This window comes from Salvelinus alpinus, chromosome 27 (assembly GCF_045679555.1).
Source record: "Salvelinus alpinus chromosome 27, SLU_Salpinus.1, whole genome shotgun sequence".
In the NCBI taxonomy this organism is placed as follows: domain Eukaryota; kingdom Metazoa; phylum Chordata; class Actinopteri; order Salmoniformes; family Salmonidae; genus Salvelinus; species Salvelinus alpinus.
This window is the reverse complement of record NC_092112.1, coordinates 8851258-8871777: the sequence shown is the minus strand read 5'-3', so window position 1 is coordinate 8871777 and position 20520 is coordinate 8851258. Positions and strand designations below refer to the sequence as shown.

Sequence of the window (20520 nt, the reverse complement as noted above, 5' to 3'; positions counted from 1 at the left end):
TGAGATGGAGCCAGATACCTTCTGAATGTAGTCTAGTCTGACCTCGGAGATGGAGCCAGATACCTTCTGAATGTAGTCTAGTCTAACCTCGGAGATGGAGCCAGATACCTTCTGAATGTAGTCTAGTCTGACCTCGGAGATGGAGCCAGATACCTTCTGAATGTAGTCTAGTCTAACCTCTGAGATGGAGCCAGATACCTTCTGAATGTAGTCTAGTCTGAGATGGAGCCAGATACCTTCTGAATGTAGTCTAGTCTAACCTCTGAGATGGAGCCAGATACCTTCTGAATGTAGTCTAGTCTGAGATGGAGCCAGATACCTTCTGAATGTAGTCTAGTCTAACCTCTGAGATGGAGCCAGATACCTTCTGAATGTAGTCTAGTCTGAGATGGAGCCAGATACCTTCTGAATGTAGTCTAGTCTGACCTCTGAGATGGAGCCAGATACCTTCTGAATGTAGTCTAGTCTGAGATGGAGCCAGATACCTTCTGAATGTAGTCTAGTCTGACCTCTGAGATGGAGCCAGATACCTTCTGAATGTAGTCTAGTCTGACCTCTGAGATGGAGCCAGATACCTTCTGAATGTAGTCTAGTCTAACCTCGGAGATGGAGCCAGATACCTTCTGAATGTAGTCTAGTCTAACCTCTGAGATGGAGCCAGATACCTTCTGAATGTAGTCTAGTCTAACCTCTGAGATGGAGCCAGATACCTTCTGAATGTAGTCTAGTCTAACCTCTGAGATGGAGCCAGATACCTTCTGAATGTAGTCTAGTCTAACCTCTGAGATGGAGCCAGATACCTTCTGAATGTAGTCTAGTCTAACCTCTGAGATGGAGCCAGATACCTTCTGAATGTAGTCTAGTCTGAGATGGAGCCAGATACCTTCTGAATGTAGTCTAGTCTGACCTCTGAGATGGAGCCAGATACCTTCTGAATGTAGTCTAGTCTAACCTCTGAGATGGAGCCAGATACCTTCTGAATGTAGTCTAGTCTAACCTCTGAGATGGAGCCAGATACCTTCTGAATGTAGTCTAGTCTAATCTCGGAGATGGAGCCAGATACCTTCTGAATGTAGTCTAGTCTAACCTCTGAGATGGAGCCAGATACCTTCTGAATGTAGTCTAGTCTAACCTCTGAGATGGAGCCAGATACCTTCTGAATGTAGTCTAGTCTGAGATGGAGCCAGATACCTTCTGAATGTAGTCTAGTCTGACCTCGGAGATGGAGCCAGATACCTTCTGAATGTAGTCTAGTCTAACCTCGGAGATGGAGCCAGATACCTTCTGAATGTAGTCTAGTCTGAGATGGAGCCAGATACCTTCTGAATGTAGTCTAGTCTAACCTCGGAGATGGAGCCAGATACCTTCTGAATGTAGTCTAGTCTAACCTCTGAGATGGAGCCAGATACCTTCTGAATGTAGTCTAGTCTGAGATGGAGCCAGATACCTTCTGAATGTAGTCTAGTCTAACCTCTGAGATGGAGCCAGATACCTTCTGAATGTAGTCTAGTCTGAGATGGAGCCAGATACCTTCTGAATGTAGTCTAGTCTAACCTCTGAGATGGAGCCAGATACCTTCTGAATGTAGTCTAGTCTGACCTCGGAGATGGAGCCAGATACCTTCTGAATGTAGTCTAGTCTAACCTCGGAGATGGAGCCAGATACCTTCTGAATGTAGTCTAGTCTGAGATGGAGCCAGATACCTTCTGAATGTAGTCTAGTCTGAGATGGAGCCAGATACCTTCTGAATGTAGTCTAGTCTGAGATGGAGCCAGATACCTTCTGAATGTAGTCTAGTCTAACCCCTGAGATGGAGCCAGATACCTTCTGAATGTAGTCTAGTCTGAGATGGAGCCAGATACCTTCTGAATGTAGTCTAGTCTAACCTCTGAGATGGAGCCAGATACCTTCTGAATGTAGTCTAGTCTGAGATGGAGCCAGATACCTTCTGAATGTAGTCTAGTCTAACCTCTGAGATGGAGCCAGATACCTTCTGAATGTAGTCTAGTCTGAGATGGAGCCAGATACCTTCTGAATGTAGTCTAGTCTGAGATGGAGCCAGATACCTTCTGAATGTAGTCTAGTCTAACCTCTGAGATGGAGCCAGATACCTTCTGAATGTAGTCTAGTCTAACCTCTGAGATGGAGCCAGATACCTTCTGAATGTAGTCTAGTCTGACCTCGGAGATGGAGCCAGATACCTTCTGAATGTAGTCTAGTCTAACCTCTGAGATGGAGCCAGATACCTTCATGTGAACACTGAAATGTTCTTTGGAGTCTAGGGCATGCAGTCTTAGCCAGGATTCGAAAGACACTGTTTCACAGTAGGTCTTTTTAAATTGTTCTGTTGAGGGTTTAATCAAATGCAGGTCTGTCAGATTTGTCTCCGTCCCAAATGGCACACTTTCCCCAATATAGTGCACTACTTTAACCAGAGCCCTATGGGCCCTCATCAAAAGTAGTGCACTATAAAGGGAATAGGGTGCCAGTTGGGATGCATCCTTGTCTGTTTAGTCTGACCTATCTAACACTAAGTATTGTCAGCACATCTGCTATGGGTTATTGGGTTTGGAGGTTTGGCTATTTCACTCTTGATAGGAGATAGGGATGTCAACGTTTAAATGAAATTGGGATCCTTAACGTTAAGAAAAAATCCCTAACCAAAAACAACATGTCGATGCAGAAAGTTAACTGCTTAGTGGGTCAATTTCCACAACGAAGAGCGTTGAAGCACGAGGCTCAACTTCTCTACTGTTTTGGTGCCCTGGTTCTACCACGGTTCTGGCCGGATGCAGTACAGCTACGACCGGAAGTAACTTTTTCGTAGCAGGTTAGAATAATTAAAGTGGAAGTAGGAGACTTAGGTTAGGGTTAGCTAAAATGCTCTCCTAACCTGCTACGAAAGTTTTAAAGACCTGCCTATACTGTGCCCCTCGCTAGCTCGCTATGAAAGATGTGATTGTTTGTGTTCTCGGAATTACTGCAACTAATCAGTCTCCTCCGTTCCAAAAATACTGAATCTTAAGAGTCGAATCTTGACACTGACCAATGGGAGTTGACGTGCAAGGAGTCAAGGAAACAATTATTTTTGGAGTTGACTCTCCCCCCACTACGTCATTGTCGTTAAGTTGGGAAAATGGCAGAGAGAGGCTAGAGACAGCAGTGAAGTCCTGTATGGCAATATTGAGAAGTTTAATGAGAAGGAAATGCAAACTTTGCGAGGTGGGGTACAGTAATGTAGTGGGGTACAGTAATGTAGTGGGGTACAGTGAGGTAGTGAGGTGTAGTGAGGTACAGTAAGGTACTGGGGTACAGTAAGGTAGTGGGGTACAGTGAGGTAGTGGGGTACAGTGAGGTAGTGGGGTACAGTGAGGTAGTGGGGTACAGTAATGGTAGTGGGGTACAGTAAGGTAGTGGGGTACAGTAAGGTAGTGGGGTACAGTGAGGTAGTGGGGTACAGTAATGGTAGTGGGGTACAGTAATGGTAGTGGGGTACAGTAATGGTAGTGGGGTACAGTGAGGTAGTGGGGTACAGTAATGGTAGTGGGGTACAGTAATGGTAGTGGGGTACAGTAATGGTAGTGGGGTACAGTGAGGTAGTGGGGTACAGTAATGGTAGTGGGGTACAGTAATGGTAGTGGGGTACAGTAATGGTAGTGGGGTACAGTAATGGTAGTGGGGTACAGTAAGGGTAGTGGGGTACAGTAATGGTAGTGGGGTACAGTAATGGTAGTGGGGTACAGTAATGGTAGTGGGGTACAGTAATGGTAGTGGGGTACAGTAAGGGTAGTGGGGTACAGTAATGGTAGTGGGGTACAGTGAGGTAGTGGGGTACAGTGAGGTAGTGGGGTACAGTGAGGTAGTGGGGTACAGTAATGGTAGTGGGGTACAGTGAGGTAGTGGGGTACAGTAATGGTAGTGGGGTACAGTAATGGTAGTGGGGTACAGTAATGGTAGTGGGGTACAGTGAGGTAGTGGGGTACAGTGAGGTAGTGGGGTACAGTGAGGTAGTGGGGTACAGTGAGGTAGTGGGTACAGTGAGGTAGTGGGTACAGTGAGGTAGTGAGGTACAGTGAGGTAGTGGGGTACAGTAATGGTAGTGAGGTACAGTAATGGTAGTGGGGTACAGTGAGGTAGTGGGGTACAGTGAGGTAGTGGGTACAGTGAGGTAGTGAGGTACAGTGAGGTAGTGGGGTACAGTAAGCGTAGTGGGGTACAGTAATGGTAGTGGGGTACAGTGAGGTAGTGGGGTACAGTGAGGTAGTGGGGTACAGTAAGGGTAGTGGGGTACAGTGAGGTAGTGGGGTACAGTGAGGTAGTGGGGTACAGTGAGGTAGTGGGGTACAGTGAGGTAGTGGGGTACAGTAATGGCAGTGGGGTACAGTAATGGTAGTGGGGTACAGTAAGGGTAGTGGGGTACAGTAAGGGTAGTGGGGTACAGTAAGGGTAGTGGGGTACAGTAATGGTAGTGGGGTACAGTAATGGTAGTGGGGTACAGTGAGGTAGTGGGGTACAGTAATGGTAGTGGGGTACAGTAAGGGTAGTGGGGTACAGTAAGGGTAGTGGGGTACAGTAAGGGTAGTGGGGTACAGTAATGGTAGTGGGGTACAGTGAGGTAGTGGGGTACAGTAAGGGTAGTGGGGTACAGTAAGGGTAGTGGGGTACAGTAAGGGTAGTGGGGTACAGTAATGGTAGTGGGGTACAGTAATGGTAGTGGGGTACAGTAATGGTAGTGGGGTACAGTAATGGTAGTGGGGTACAGTAATGGTAGTGGGGTACAGTAATGGTAGTGGGGTACAGTGAGGTAGTGGGGTACAGTAATGGTAGTGGGGTACAGTAATGGTAGTGGGGTACAGTAATGGTAGTGGGGTACAGTAATGGTAGTGGGGTACAGTGAGGTAGTGGGGTACAGTGAGGTAGTGGGGTACAGTAATGGTAGTGGGGTACAGTAAGGGTAGTGGGGTACAGTAAGGGTAGTGGGGTACAGTAATGGTAGTGGGGTACAGTAATGGTAGTGGGGTACAGTAAGGGTAGTGGGGTACAGTAATGGTAGTGGGGTACAGTAATGGTAGTGGGGTACAGTGAGGTAGTGGGGTACAGTGAGGTAGTGGGGTACAGTACTGGTAGTGGGGTACAGTAATGGTAGTGGGGTACAGTGAGGTAGTGGGGTACAGTAATGGTAGTGGGGTACAGTAATGGTAGTGGGGTACAGTAATGGTAGTGGGGTACAGTAATGGTAGTGGGGTACAGTAATGGTAGTGGGGTACAGTAAGGGTAGTGGGGTACAGTAATGGTAGTGGGGTACAGTAATGGTAGTGGGGTACAGTGAGGTAGTGGGGTACAGTAATGGTAGTGGGGTACAGTAATGGTAGTGGGGTACAGTAAGGGTAGTGGGGTACAGTAATGGTAGTGGGGTACAGTGAGGTAGTGGGGTACAGTAATGGTAGTGGGGTACAGTAAGGGTAGTGGGGTACAGTAATGGTAGTGGGGTACAGTAATGGTAGTGGGGTACAGTAATGGTAGTGGGGTACAGTGAGGTAGTGGGGTACAGTGAGGTAGTGGGGTACAGTACTGGTAGTGGGGTACAGTGAGGTAGTGGGGTACAGTAATGGTAGTGGGGTACAGTGAGGTAGTGGGGTACAGTAATGGTAGTGGGGTACAGTAATGGTAGTGGGGTACAGTAATGGTAGTGGGGTACAGTAATGGTAGTGGGGTACAGTAATGGTAGTGGGGTACAGTAATGGTAGTGGGGTACAGTAATGGTAGTGGGGTACAGTAAGGGTAGTGGGGTACAGTAATGGTAGTGGGGTACAGTGAGGTAGTGGGGTACAGTAATGGTAGTGGGGTACAGTAAGGGTAGTGGGGTACAGTAATGGTAGTGGGGTACAGTAATGGTAGTGGGGTACAGTAATGGTAGTGGGGTACAGTGAGGTAGTGGGGTAGTGAGGTAGTGGGGTAGTGAGGTAGTGGGGTACAGTGAGGTAGTGGGGTACAGTAATGGTAGTGGGGTACAGTGAGGTAGTGGGGTACAGTGAGGTAGTGGGGTACAGTAATGGTAGTGGGGTAGTGAGGTAGTGAGGTACAGTAAGGTAGTGGGGTACATTGTGTTGAAGCCACCGTGCCTCCATCTTGGCTCTCCCTCACCATTGTGTTGAAGCCACTGTTCCTCCATCTTGGCCCTCCCTCACCATTGTGTTGTAGCCACCGTGCCTCCATCTTGGCTCTCCCTCACCATTGTGTTGTAACCACTGTGCCTCCATCTTGGCTCTCCCTCACCATTGTGTTGTAGCCACTGTGCCTCCATCTTGGCTCTACCAAACCAGTGTAAAAAAGATTTAGGAAGATATTAAATGAATTTATATGTCTACATTTTGTTTTTGCCGCATTTTATTCTATTACAGACATACATTATGTGAGCTAAACATTTTCCTTAAAGTATCATTTTTATAGATTACTAATGCTACTGTCCCCACTACAATTATTATAATTTTTTAATGTTTGTCATTTTTGTCATTTTTAATTGAAACACTGCATAGTTCCGATGCAGGACTGCTCCTACTGGGGAGGGCCAACATGGTCGACCGGTCGATTCAAAGCCTCTCATTGGCCAAAACATAGCCTCATCAATCCAGGGTTCATATCCATCATTGGTTACATCCCTAATAGGAGAAAGAGGATGTAGATGCCTACTGGAGAACTTTTATTTTGTATTGCTTTTAAATCTTTTTAATTATTTTATTAAATATTATTAACACTTTGTTTCGAGCTAGCTATTTGTGTAGGTAGCTATCAAGTAAACACAATGATATAGTAACTTGTTGACTTAACTCTAGAATGCCTCCTTCAAGTGTTTTAGTACTAGTCTGTAATCTCAGGACTTAACCTACCTGTCGCCCCTTACTGTGGAGACTCGTCGTTCTTGTCTCCCGTCTCCACCTCCCATCCTGTTGTGTAGATGGGTTCTCAGTCTGTAACATGTCTCCTCTCCTGTTGTGTAGATGGGTTCTCAGTCTGTAACATGTCTCTCCTGTTGTGTAGATGGGTTCTCAGTCTGTAACATGTCTCCTCTCCTGTTGTGTAGATGGGTTCTCAGTCTGTAACATGTCTCTCCTCCTGTTGTGTAGATGGGTTCTCAGTCTGTAACATGTCTCTCCTCTCCTGTTGTGTAGATGGGTTCTCAGTATGTAACATGTCTCTCCTCCTGTTGTGTAGATGGGTTCTCAGTCTGTAACATGTCTCTCCTCTCCTGTTGTGTAGATGGGTTCTCAGTATGTAACATGTCTCCTCTCCTGTTGTGTAGATGGGTTCTCAGTCTGTAACATGTCTCTCCTCTCCTGTTGTGTAGATGGGTTCTCAGTATGTAACATGTCTCCTCTCCTGTTGTGTAGATGGGTTCTCAGTCTGTAACATGTCTCTCCTCTCCTGTTGTGTAGATGGGTTCTCAGTCTGTAACATGTCTCCTCTCCTGTTGTGTAGATGGGTTCTCAGTCTGTAACATGTCTCTCCTCCTGTTGTGTAGATGGGTTCTCAGTATGTAACATGTCTCTCCTCTCCTGTTGTGTAGATGGGTTCTCAGTCTGTAACATGTCTCTCCTCTCCTGTTGTGTAGATGGGTTCTCAGTATGTAACATGTCTCTCCTGTTGTGTAGATGGGTTCTCAGTCTGTAACATGTCTCCTCTCCTGTTGTGTAGATGGGTTCTCAGTCTATAACATGTCTCTCCTCTCCTGTTGTGTAGATGGGTTCTCAGTCTGTAACATGTCTCTCCTCTCCTGTTGTGTAGATGGGTTCTCAGTATGTAACATGTCTCTCCTCTCCTGTTGTGTAGATGGGTTCTCAGTATGTAACATGTCTCTCCTGTTGTGTAGATGGGTTCTCAGTCTGTAACATGTCTCTCCTCCTGTTGTGTAGATGGGTTCTCAGTCTGTAACATGTCTCTCCTCCTGTTGTGTAGATGGGTTCTCAGTCTGTAACATGTCTCTCCTCTCCTGTTGTGTAGATGGGTTCTCAGTCTGTAACATGTCTCTCCTGTTGTGTAGATGGGTTCTCAGTCTGTAACGTGTCTCCTGTTGTGTAGATGGGTTCTCAGTCTGTAACATGTCTCTCCTCTCCTGTTGTGTAGATGGGTTCTCAGTCTGTAACATGTCTCTCCTCCTGTTGTGTAGATGGGTTCTCAGTCTGTAACATGTCTCTCCTGTTGTGTAGATGGGTTCTCAGTCTGTAACATGTCTCTCCTCCTGTTGTGTAGATGGGTTCTCAGTCTGTAACATGTCTCTCCCCTCCTGTTGTGTAGATGGGTTCTCAGTATGTAACATGTCTCTCCTCCTGTTGTGTAGATGGGTTCTCAGTCTGTAACATGTCTCTCCTCTCCTGTTGTGTAGATGGGTTCTCAGTCTGTAACATGTCTCTCCTCTCCTGTTGTGTAGATGGGTTCTCAGTATGTAACATGTCTCCTCTCCTGTTGTGTAGATGGGTTCTCAGTCTGTAACATGTCTCTCCTCCTGTTGTGTAGATGGGTTCTCAGTCTGTAACATGTCTCTCCTCTCCTGTTGTGTAGATGGGTTCTCAGTCTGTAACATGTCTCTCCTCTCCTGTTGTGTAGATGGGTTCTCAGTCTGTAACATGTCTCTCCTCCTGTTGTGTAGATGGGTTCTCAGTCTGTAACATGTCTCTCCTCCTGTTGTGTAGATGGGTTCTCAGTCTGTAACATGTCTCCTCTCCTGTTGTGTAGATGGGTTCTCAGTCTGTAACGTGTCTCCTGTTGTGTAGATGGGTTCTCAGTCTGTAACATGTCTCTCCTCTCCTGTTGTGTAGATGGGTTCTCAGTCTGTAACATGTCTCCTCTCCTGTTGTGTAGATGGGTTCTCAGTCTGTAACATGTCTCTCCTCCTGTTGTGTAGATGGGTTCTCAGTCTGTAACATGTATCTCCTCCTGTTGTGTAGATGGGTTCTCAGTCTGTAACATGTCTCTCCTCCTGTTGTGTAGATGGGTTCTCAGTCTAACATGTCTCTCCTGTTGTGTAGATGGGTTCTCAGTCTGTAACATGTCTCTCCTCCTGTTGTGTAGATGGGTTCTCAGTCTGTAACATGTCTCTCCTCCTGTTGTGTAGATGGGTTCTCAGTCTGTAACATGTCTCTCCTCTCCTGTTGTGTAGATGGGTTCTCAGTATGTAACATGTCTCTCCTCTCCTGTTGTGTAGATGGGTTCTCAGTCTGTAACATGTCTCTCCTCCTGTTGTGTAGATGGGTTCTCAGTCTGTAACATGTCTCCTCTCCTGTTGTGTAGATGGGTTCTCAGTCTGTAACATGTCTCTCCTCTCCTGTTGTGTAGATGGGTTCTCAGTCTGTAACATGTCTCTCCTCCTGTTGTGTAGATGGGTTCTCAGTCTGTAACATGTCTCTCCTCCTGTTGTGTAGATGGGTTCTCAGTCTGTAACATGTCTCTCCTCCTGTTGTGTAGATGGGTTCTCAGTCTGTAACATGTCTCTCCCTCCTGTTGTGTAGATGGGTTCTCAGTCTGTAACATGTCTCCTCTCCTGTTGTGTAGATGGGTTCTCAGTCTGTAACATGTCTCTCCTCTCCTGTTGTGTAGATGGGTTCTCAGTCTGTAACATGTCTCTCCTCCTGTTGTGTAGATGGGTTCTCAGTCTGTAACATGTCTCTCCTCCTGTTGTGTAGATGGGTTCTCAGTCTGTAACATGTCTCTCCTCCTGTTGTGTAGATGGGTTCTCAGTCTGTAACATGTCTCCTCTCCTGTTGTGTAGATGGGTTCTCAGTCTGTAACATGTCTCTCCTCTCCTGTTGTGTAGATGGGTTCTCAGTCTGTAACATGTCTCTCCTCTCCTGTTGTGTAGATGGGTTCTCAGTCTGTAACATGTCTCCTCTCCTGTTGTGTAGATGGGTTCTCAGTATGTAACATGTCTCTCCTCTCCTGTTGTGTAGATGGGTTCTCAGTCTGTAACATGTCTCCTCTCCTGTTGTGTAGATGGGTTCTCAGTCTGTAACATGTCTCCTCTCCTGTTGTGTAGATGGGTTCTCAGTCTGTAACATGTCTCCTCTCCTGTTGTGTAGATGGGTTCTCAGTCTGTAACATGTCTCTCCTCCTGTTGTGTAGATGGGTTCTCAGTATGTAACATGTCTCTCCTCCTGTTGTGTAGATGGGTTCTCAGTCTGTAACATGTCTCTCCTCCTGTTGTGTAGATGGGTTCTCAGTATGTAACATGTCTCCCCTCCTGTTGTGTAGATGGGTTCTCAGTATGTAACATGTCTCCCCTCCTGTTGTGTAGATGGGTTCTCAGTATGTAACATGTCTCTCCTCCTGTTGTGTAGATGGGTTCTCAGTCTGTAACATGTCTCCTCTCCTGTTGTGTAGATGGGTTCTCAGTCTGTAACATGTCTCTCCTCCTGTTGTGTAGATGGGTTCTCAGTCTGTAACATGTCTCCTCTCCTGTTGTGTAGATGGGTTCTCAGTCTGTAACATGTCTCCTCTCCTGTTGTGTAGATGGGTTCTCAGTCTGTAACATGTCTCTCCTCTCCTGTTGTGTAGATGGGTTCTCAGTCTGTAACATGTCTCCTCTCCTGTTGTGTAGATGGGTTCTCAGTCTGTAACATGTCTCCTCTCCTGTTGTGTAGATGGGTTCTCAGTCTGTAACATGTCTCCCCTCCTGTTGTGTAGATGGGTTCTCAGTCTGTAACATGTCTCTCCTCCTGTTGTGTAGATGGGTTCTCAGTATGTAACATGTCTCCCCTCCTGTTGTGTAGATGGGTTCTCAGTATGTAACATGTCTCCCCTCCTGTTGTGTAGATGGGTTCTCAGTATGTAACATGTCTCCTCTCCTGTTGTGTAGATGGGTTCTCAGTCTGTAACATGTCTCCCCTCCTGTTGTGTAGATGGGTTCTCAGTCTGTAACATGTCTCTCCTCCTGTTGTGTAGATGGGTTCTCAGTATGTAACATGTCTCCCCTCCTGTTGTGTAGATGGGTTCTCAGTATGTAACATGTCTCCCCTCCTGTTGTGTAGATGGGTTCTCAGTATGTAACATGTCTCCTCTCCTGTTGTGTAGATGGGTTCTCAGTCTGTAACATGTCTCTCCTCTCCTGTTGTGTAGATGGGTTCTCAGTCTGTAACATGTCTCTCCTCCTGTTGTGTAGATGGGTTCTCAGTCTGTAACATGTCTCTCCTCTCCTGTTGTGTAGATGGGTTCTCAGTCTGTAACGTGTCTCTCCTCCTGTTGTGTAGATGGGTTCTCAGTCTGTAACATGTCTCTCCTCTCCTGTTGTGTAGATGGGTTCTCAGTCTGTAACATGTCTCTCCCCTCCTGTTGTGTAGATGGGTTCTCAGTCTGTAACATGTCTCTCCTCTCCTGTTGTGTAGATGGGTTCTCAGTCTGTAACATGTCTCCTCTCCTGTTGTGTAGATGGGTTCTCAGTATGTAACATGTCTCTCCTCTCCTGTTGTGTAGATGGGTTCTCAGTCTGTAACATGTCTCTCCTCTCCTGTTGTGTAGATGGGTTCTCAGTATGTAACATGTCTCTCCTCTCCTGTTGTGTAGATGGGTTCTCAGTATGTAACATGTCTCTCCTCTCCTGTTGTGTAGATGGGTTCTCAGTATGTAACATGTCTCTCCTCTCCTGTTGTGTAGATGGGTTCTCAGTATGTAACATGTCTCTCCTCTCCTGTTGTGTAGATGGGTTCTCAGTATGTAACATGTCTCTCCTCTCCTGTTGTGTAGATGGGTTCTCAGTCTGTAACATGTCTCCTCTCCTGTTGTGTAGATGGGTTCTCAGTCTGTAACATGTCTCTCCTCTCCTGTTGTGTAGATGGGTTCTCAGTCTGTAACATGTCTCCTCTCCTGTTGTGTAGATGGGTTCTCAGTCTGTAACATGTCTCCTCTCCTGTTGTGTAGATGGGTTCTCAGTCTGTAACATGTCTCCCCTCCTGTTGTGTAGATGGGTTCTCAGTCTGTAACATGTCTCTCCTCCTGTTGTGTAGATGGGTTCTCAGTATGTAACATGTCTCCCCTCCTGTTGTGTAGATGGGTTCTCAGTATGTAACATGTCTCCCCTCCTGTTGTGTAGATGGGTTCTCAGTATGTAACATGTCTCCTCTCCTGTTGTGTAGATGGGTTCTCAGTCTGTAACATGTCTCCCCTCCTGTTGTGTAGATGGGTTCTCAGTCTGTAACATGTCTCTCCTCCTGTTGTGTAGATGGGTTCTCAGTATGTAACATGTCTCCCCTCCTGTTGTGTAGATGGGTTCTCAGTATGTAACATGTCTCCCCTCCTGTTGTGTAGATGGGTTCTCAGTATGTAACATGTCTCCTCTCCTGTTGTGTAGATGGGTTCTCAGTCTGTAACATGTCTCCTCTCCTGTTGTGTAGATGGGTTCTCAGTCTGTAACATGTCTCTCCTCCTGTTGTGTAGATGGGTTCTCAGTCTGTAACATGTCTCTCTCTCCTGTTGTGTAGATGGGTTCTCAGTCTGTAACATGTCTCTCCTCTCCTGTTGTGTAGATGGGTTCTCAGTCTGTAACATGTCTCTCCCCTCCTGTTGTGTAGATGGGTTCTCAGTCTGTAACATGTCTCTCCTCTCCTGTTGTGTAGATGGGTTCTCAGTCTGTAACATGTCTCCTCTCCTGTTGTGTAGATGGGTTCTCAGTATGTAACATGTCTCTCCTCTCCTGTTGTGTAGATGGGTTCTCAGTCTGTAACATGTCTCTCCTCTCCTGTTGTGTAGATGGGTTCTCAGTATGTAACATGTCTCTCCTCTCCTGTTGTGTAGATGGGTTCTCAGTATGTAACATGTCTCTCCTCTCCTGTTGTGTAGATGGGTTCTCAGTATGTAACATGTCTCTCCTCTCCTGTTGTGTAGATGGGTTCTCAGTATGTAACATGTCTCTCCTCTCCTGTTGTGTAGATGGGTTCTCAGTATGTAACATGTCTCTCCTCTCCTGTTGTGTAGATGGGTTCTCAGTATGTAACATGTCTCCTCTCCTGTTGTGTAGATGGGTTCTCAGTCTGTAACATGTCTCTCCTCTCCTGTTGTGTAGATGGGTTCTCAGTCTGTAACATGTCTCTCCTCTCCTGTTGTGTAGATGGGTTCTCAGTCTGTAACATGTCTCTCCTCTCCTGTTGTGTAGATGGGTTCTCAGTCTGTAACATGTCTCTCCTGTTGTGTAGATGGGTTCTCAGTCTGTAACATGTCTCTCCTCCTGTTGTGTAGATGGGTTCTCAGTATGTAACATGTCTCCTCTCCTGTTGTGTAGATGGGTTCTCAGTCTGTAACATGTCTCTCCTCTCCTGTTGTGTAGATGGGTTCTCAGTCTGTAACATGTCTCTCCTCTCCTGTTGTGTAGATGGGTTCTCAGTCTGTAACATGTCTCCTCTCCTGTTGTGTAGATGGGTTCTCAGTCTGTAACATGTCTCTCCTCCTGTTGTGTAGATGGGTTCTCAGTCTGTAACATGTCTCTCCTCTCCTGTTGTGTAGATGGGTTCTCAGTCTGTAACATGTCTCCTCTCCTGTTGTGTAGATGGGTTCTCAGTCTGTAACATGTCTCCTCTCCTGTTGTGTAGATGGGTTCTCAGTCTGTAACATGTCTCTCCTGTTGTGTAGATGGGTTCTCAGTCTGTAACATGTCTCTCCTGTTGTGTAGATGGGTTCTCAGTCTGTAACATGTCTCTCCTGTTGTGTAGATGGGTTCTCAGTCTGTAACATGTCTCTCCTGTTGTGTAGATGGGTTCTCAGTCTGTAACATGTCTCTCCTCCTGTTGTGTAGATGGGTTCTCAGTCTGTAACATGTCTCTCCTCTCCTGTTGTGTAGATGGGTTCTCAGTCTGTAACATGTCTCCTCTCCTGTTGTGTAGATGGGTTCTCAGTATGTAACATGTCTCTCCTCTCCTGTTGTGTAGATGGGTTCTCAGTCTGTAACATGTCTCTCCTCCTGTTGTGTAGATGGGTTCTCAGTCTGTTACATGTCTATTGATAGTTTATTTAACCCTGTGACTGTAAGGATTCATCATAACAGCTTTTTATCTTCCTTTCAGACTCTGTAGCGGCTGAGATCGGCTTCTCTGTGTACCCTCTGGGGGATGAGGAAGAGAGTTGTGCCTTCAGCCATCTCAGTATGGAGAGTGACGCAGATGAGCCCTGCACCGCCACCGAGAGCTGCAGGGACCAGGAGGATGATCCAACCTCCCAGCCCGACCTCGAGCCCCCCTTCCCCCCCTACCTGTCCTGCCGGGGCTGCGGCCTGGATCTGGTGGGACCCTACTGCCACCGTTGCTGCAAAGGAGGAGGAGGAGGAGGAGGGGAATTCAGCGGCGCGTTCGGTGGCTTTCGCTCCGGTTCGCGGTCGCAAGCGGACGATAGCGAGGAAGGAGGGGACGTAACGGACGACAACTCCATAATGGGTGACGACGGTCCCAACTCCAAGCTCCACTCCTGCCAGTTGTGTGGGTTCTCCTCGCGCTATGCCAATCACGTCAAGAGGCACATGAAGACTCACAACGGGGAGAAGCCGTACCACTGTCCCCTGTGTACCTACGCCTCAGCCCAGCTGGTCAACCTGCAGAGACACCTGAGGATTCACACCGGGGAGAAACCATACAGGTGTGACCGCTGCTCCTTCGCCTGCAGTTCCCTAGGCAACCTGAAGAGGCATCAGAGGATGCATGTGGCTGGACAGCCGGGACAGGGGGCGGGACAGGAAGCAGTCAGACCTGATCCCTCTGCCGTTGGCCCTCCTGCTGTTGGCCCTCCTCCTATTGGTCCTCCTGCTAGTGGGCATGGTCTTAAGAGGAAGGAGGAGCACAGTGCTTCAGCTGAAGGTATTTTTCAATTACACAGAAAACATAGAAACGCAACATGCAACAGTTTAAAGGATTTCACTGAGTTACAGTTTATATAAGGAAATCAGTCAATTGAAATGAACTCATTAGGCCCCAATCTATGGATTTCACACGACTGGGAATACAGATATGCATCTATTGGTCACAGATAAAAAGTAGGGCTATGGATTAGAGGTCGACCGATTATGATTTTTCAATGCCGATACCGATTATTGGAGGACAAAAAAAGCCGATACCGATTAATCGGCCGATTTATAAAAAAAAATATATATATGTTTTTTAAATATATATATATATCATACACACACACATTTTTGTAATAATGACAATTGCAACAATACTGAATGAACAATGAACACTTCACAGCTCTGAAGTGACAATGATACTGAAGAGTCTGCTTAGGAGACAAATACTCTCAACTGTTTGAATAAAAATGAGTTTAAGTTACCTGTGATGAATGTTGAAAACGAAATCCTATTTTAATAATGGGCATGGTAAGAATTGACAACCAAAGTAAGAGTCATAATTCCCATGACACCTAGCAAAATCTGAAAAGCGGTTCCTTCATTTATTCCATAGGATATTTTTAGATTCACTTAAAATAAGGTCTGTGTTTCGTGTAGGCTTACATCACCGTGCAAATTTTATAACTGTGTAGATATCATAGGACAAGGTAACTCTGATCAATATTGGCTAAATATAAGCGAAGATAAAAAAAAATGTAGAGTGGATTTATGAAAATATGTTGACAAACGTTACCTTATCCTAGTGAGATTTACATGGGTATCAAAACGTCGAGGCGGTTTAAGCCTGCACGAAACACAGATCTTATTTGAAGTAGATCAAGACATTCTCTATGGAAGACATGAACGGTAAAATAACGAAGGAACCCCTTTCAAATTCAGCCGCAAGTTATTACAGGAATTATAACGCGTCGACTATTTCTCTCTAAACCATATACCTTTCACTAATCCGGAAACTATCACCTCGAAAACAAAACGTTTATTCCGTTCCGTATTTTATCTAACGGGTGGCATCCATGAGTCTAAATATTCCTGTTACATTGCACAACCTTCAATGTTGTCATAATTATGTAAAGTTCTGGCAAATTAGTTCGCAAAGAGCCAGGCGGCCCAAACTGTTGCATATGCCCTGACTCTGCGTGCAATGAACGCAAGAGAAATGACACAATTTCACCTGGTTAATATTGCCTGCTAACCTGGATTTCTTTTAGCTAAATATGCAGGTTTAAAAATATATACTTGTGTATTGATTTTAAGAAAGGCATTGATGGTTAAGTACACATTGGAGCAATGACAGTCATTGATTGATTGTTTTTTATAAGATAAATTTAATGCTAGCTAGCAACTTACCTTATCTTACTGCATTCGCTAACAGGCAGGCTCCTCGTGGAGTGCAATGTAATCAATGCAAGATTGGATCCCCCGAGCTGACAAGGTAAAAAATCTGTTGTTCTGCCTCGTTTTTCCTAGGCCGTCATTGAAAATAAGAATGTGTTCTTAACTGACTTGCCTAGTTAAATAAAGATTAAATAAAGGTGTAAAATTATTTTTTTTTTAAATAAATAAATAAAAATCAGCGCCCAAAAATACCGATTTCCGATTGTTACGAAAATTTGAAATCGGCCATTCCGATTAATCGGTCGACCTCTACTATGGATCAGAGAACCAGTCAGTATCTGGTGTGACCACCATTTGCCTCATGCAGGGACACATCTTCACATAGAGTTGATCAGGCTCTTGATTGTGGAATGTTGTCCCACTCCTCTTCAATGGCTCTGCAAAGTTGCTGGATTTTGGCGGGAACTGGAAAAGGCTTTCGTACAAGTCGATCCAGAGCATCCCAAACATGCTCAATGGGTGACATGTCTGGTGAGTATAGAGGCCATGGAAGAACTGGGACATTTCCAGCTTCCAGGAAGTGTGTACATGTCTTTGCGAAATGGGGCCGTGCATTATCATGCTGAAACATGAGGTGATGGCGGCGGATGAAAGACATGACAATGGGCCTCAGGATCTCGTCACGGTATCTCTGTGCATTCAAATTGCCATTGATAAAATGCAATTGTGTTCGTTGTCTGTAGCTTATGCCTGTTGCTCATACCATAACCCCACAATGGGGCAGTCTTTTCACAACGCTAACATCAGCAAACCGCTCGCTCACACGACGACGTACCCGCTGTCTGCCATCTGCCCGGTACAGTTGAAACGTGGATTCATCCATCAAGAGCAGACTGTTCCAGCATGCCAGTGGCCATCGAAGGTGAGCATTTGCCCATTGAAGTCGGTTACGAAGCCGAAATGCAGTCAGGTCAAAACCCTGGTGAGGAGAACGAGCACTCAGTTGAGCTTCCCTGAGACGGTTTCTGACAGTTTGTGCAAACCCACAGTTTCATCAGCTGTCCAGGTGGCTGGTCTCAAACAATCCCGCAGGTGAAGAAGCTGGCGTGGTTACACGTGGTTCTGAGGCCGGTTGGACGTACTGCCAAATCATCTAAAACGACGTTGGAGGCGGCTTATGGTAGAGAAAAGAACATTCAATTCTCTAGCGGGCATTCCTGCAATTAGTATGACAATTGCACACTGCCTCAACTTGAGACATCTGTGGTATTATGCCAAAACTGCACATTTTACAGTGGGCTTTTATTGTACCCAGCACAAGGTTCAATGATCATTCTGTTTAATCATCTTCTTGATATGCCACACCTGTCAAGTGGATGGATTATTATATAGTATCTTGGGAAAGGCTCACTAACAGGGATGTAAACAAATGTGTGCACAACATTGGAGAGAAATAAGCTTTTTGTTTGTGTTTAACATTTCTGGGATCTTTTCATGTCAGCTCATGAAAAATGTTAACTAAAGAGTTAGGCCTGTATCAGTACTTCAGTTACACCATTTGGAATACTTTAAAGATGTGTTCATGTATATTTACATACATACACACTACCGTTCAAAAGTTTGGGGTCACTTAGAAGAAAAGCAAATGATTTTGGTCCATTTTAAAATAACATCAAATTGATCAGAAATACGGTGTAAATGACTATTGTAGCTGGAAACGGCTGATAAAAAAAAATGAATATCTACATAGGGGTACAGAGGACCATTATCAGCAACCATCACTCCTGTGTTTCAATGGCACGTTGTGTTAGCTAATCCAAGTTTATCATTTTAAAAGGCTAATTGATCACTAGAAAACCGTTTTGCAATTATGTTAGCACAGCTGAAAACTGTTGTCCTGATTTAAAGAAGCAATAAAACTGTCCTTCTTTAGACTAGTTGAGTATCTGGAGCATCAGCATTTGTGGGTTCGATTACAGGCTCAAAATGGCCAGAAACAAAGAACTTTCTTCTGAAACTCGTCAGTCTATTCTTGTTCTGAGAAATGAAGGCTGTTCCATGCGAGAAATTGCCAAAACTGAAGATCTCATACAACGCTGTGTACTACTCCCTTCACAGAACAGCACAAACTGTCTAACCAGAATAGAAAGAGGAGTGGGAGGCCCCGGTGCACAACTGAGCAAGAGGACAAGTACATTAGTGTCTAGTTTGAGAAACAGACGCCTCAATTCCTCAACTGGCAGCTTCATTAAATAGTACCCGCAAAACACCAGTCTCAACGTCAACAGTGAGGAGGCGACTCCAGGATGCTGGCCTTCTAGGCAGAGTTCCTCTGTCCAGTGTCTGTGTTCTTGCCCATCTTAATCTTGATTTTTATTGGCCAGTCTGAGATATTACTTTTTCTTTGCAACTCTGCCAAGAAGGCCAGCATCCCAGAGTCACCTCTTCACTGTTGAGACTGGTGTTTTGCGGGTACTATTTTATGAAGCTGCCAGTCGGAGGTGCAGATTTCTGAGGCTGGAAACTCTAATGAACTAATCCTCTGCAGCAGAGGTAACTCTGGGTCATCCTTTCCTATACCGGTCCTCATGAGAGCCAGTTTCATCATAGCACTTGATGGTTTTTGCGACTGCACTTGAAGAAACGTTCAAAGTTCTTAGTCTTCCGCATTGACTGACCTTCATGTCTTAAAGTAATGATGGACTGTTGTTTCTCTTTGCTTGTTTGAGCTGTTCTTGCCATAATATGGACTTGGTCTTTTACCAAATAGGGCTATGATCTGTATACCAACCCTACCTTGTCACAACACAACTTAATGCGTTTGAACCAATCAGAAGGAAAGAAATTCCACAAATGAACTTTTAACAAGGCACACCTGTTAATTAAAATGCATTCCAGGTGACTACCTCATTTAGCTGGTTGAGAGAATGCAAAGCTGTCATCGAGGCAAAGGGTGGCTACTTTGAAGAATCTCAAATATATTGTAATTTTGTTTAACACTTTTTTTTGGTTACGACATGATTCCATAATTTTGATATCTTCAATATTATTCTACAATGTAAAAATAAACAAAAACCCTGTGTGTGTGATGACTAATTTGGCCCACCTCTGCTCTGATTTCAGAAGTGATGAGGTCTGATCTAAACCTCCACAACAGAGACTACCTGCCACGCTACAGCAGACAAAGGTTACCACCGCCACTGGAGCAACTGCCCCCAAGACTTATTGAGGGGCCTGGACTTGGGGCTAGGGTCGGGGCTGGGACTTTAGGAAGGTGTTTGACTGGGACTAGGCCTGGGCCTGGAGTCAGAGCTGTGGTGGGAGTGAAGTCAGAGGACACACACAGAGACTCTCTCCTTCCTCTGCTCTTCCCCTTTACCTGTCGTCTCTGTGGTATCCCCCTGGAGGATGAGGAGGGCTCCACTGCGCAGATCTGTGCCAAATGCACCCTGGACATGCTGACCAAGGAGTCATCTGGCCCCAACAGCCCCGGGGAGCGTGGGGATAAGGTCTACACCTGCAGCGCCTGTCCCTTCCTCACCCACTACCCCAACCACCTGGCGCGACACATGAAGACGCACAGCGGAGAGAAGCCGTACAAGTGCCCTCAGTGCGACTACGCCTCCGCCCACTTCGACAACCTGAAACGCCACCACCGCGTGCACACGGGCGAGAAGCCGTACAAGTGCCACCTGTGTGACTACGCCTGTGGGAACCTGGCTAACTTAAAACGCCACCAGCGGGTCCACTCAGGCGCCAAGCCGTTCCAGTGCGCAGTGTGTAGCTACAGCTGTAACCAGAGTATGAATCTGAAGAGACACATGCTGAGACACACGGGCGAGAAGCCTTATAAGTGCCAGCAGTGTGGATACACCACGGGACACTGGGACAACTACAAACGACACCAGAAGAAACATGGCCTCGCCACCGACGGATGGGTCAAAGTTCAGATGTCCGGCGCCCACGAGGAAGAGGGGGGTGAGGAAGAGGATGAGGAAGAAAGGGTGGCGGGACAGCCGCAGAGGAAAGGGGAAGAGGCGGCGATGCAGTATATGTCCAGATAGGAACAGAGCTGTACCACAGAACATGAGATTGGGAAATGACAGCTAAGCTACCAGCAAAATCCTAGATTTTTCGTTTTGTTTTTGTCAATGATTTTTCTGCAGCTGCTATGTAAAATCCTAGAACATGGTGATTGTTATTGGATATGTTTGATGCCTTTTGAACAGAAAGTAAGGAGGGTTGCTACGAATGGACTGGAAAGAGGTTTCTACTTTAACGTCCGCAACTAAATACTGCCTGCATTGTCCACCATA

At 45.9% G+C, this 20520-nt stretch overlaps 1 protein-coding gene across 1 annotated transcript in view; it reads left to right on the top strand.

The window, feature by feature from the left end:
• Nucleotides 1-20418, top strand: part of LOC139556682 (zinc finger protein 513-like) — a 42197-nt gene extending 21779 nt beyond the window's left edge. Inside the window, exons 4-5 of the mRNA XM_071370922.1 lie at nt 14040-14822; nt 19328-20418. Coding sequence (XP_071227023.1) covers nt 14040-14822; nt 19328-20268 — 1724 coding nt within the window. The 3' untranslated portion in view covers nt 20269-20418. The remainder of the gene's footprint in view (nt 1-14039; nt 14823-19327) is intronic.
• The last annotated feature ends 102 nt before the right edge of the window (nt 20419-20520 follow it).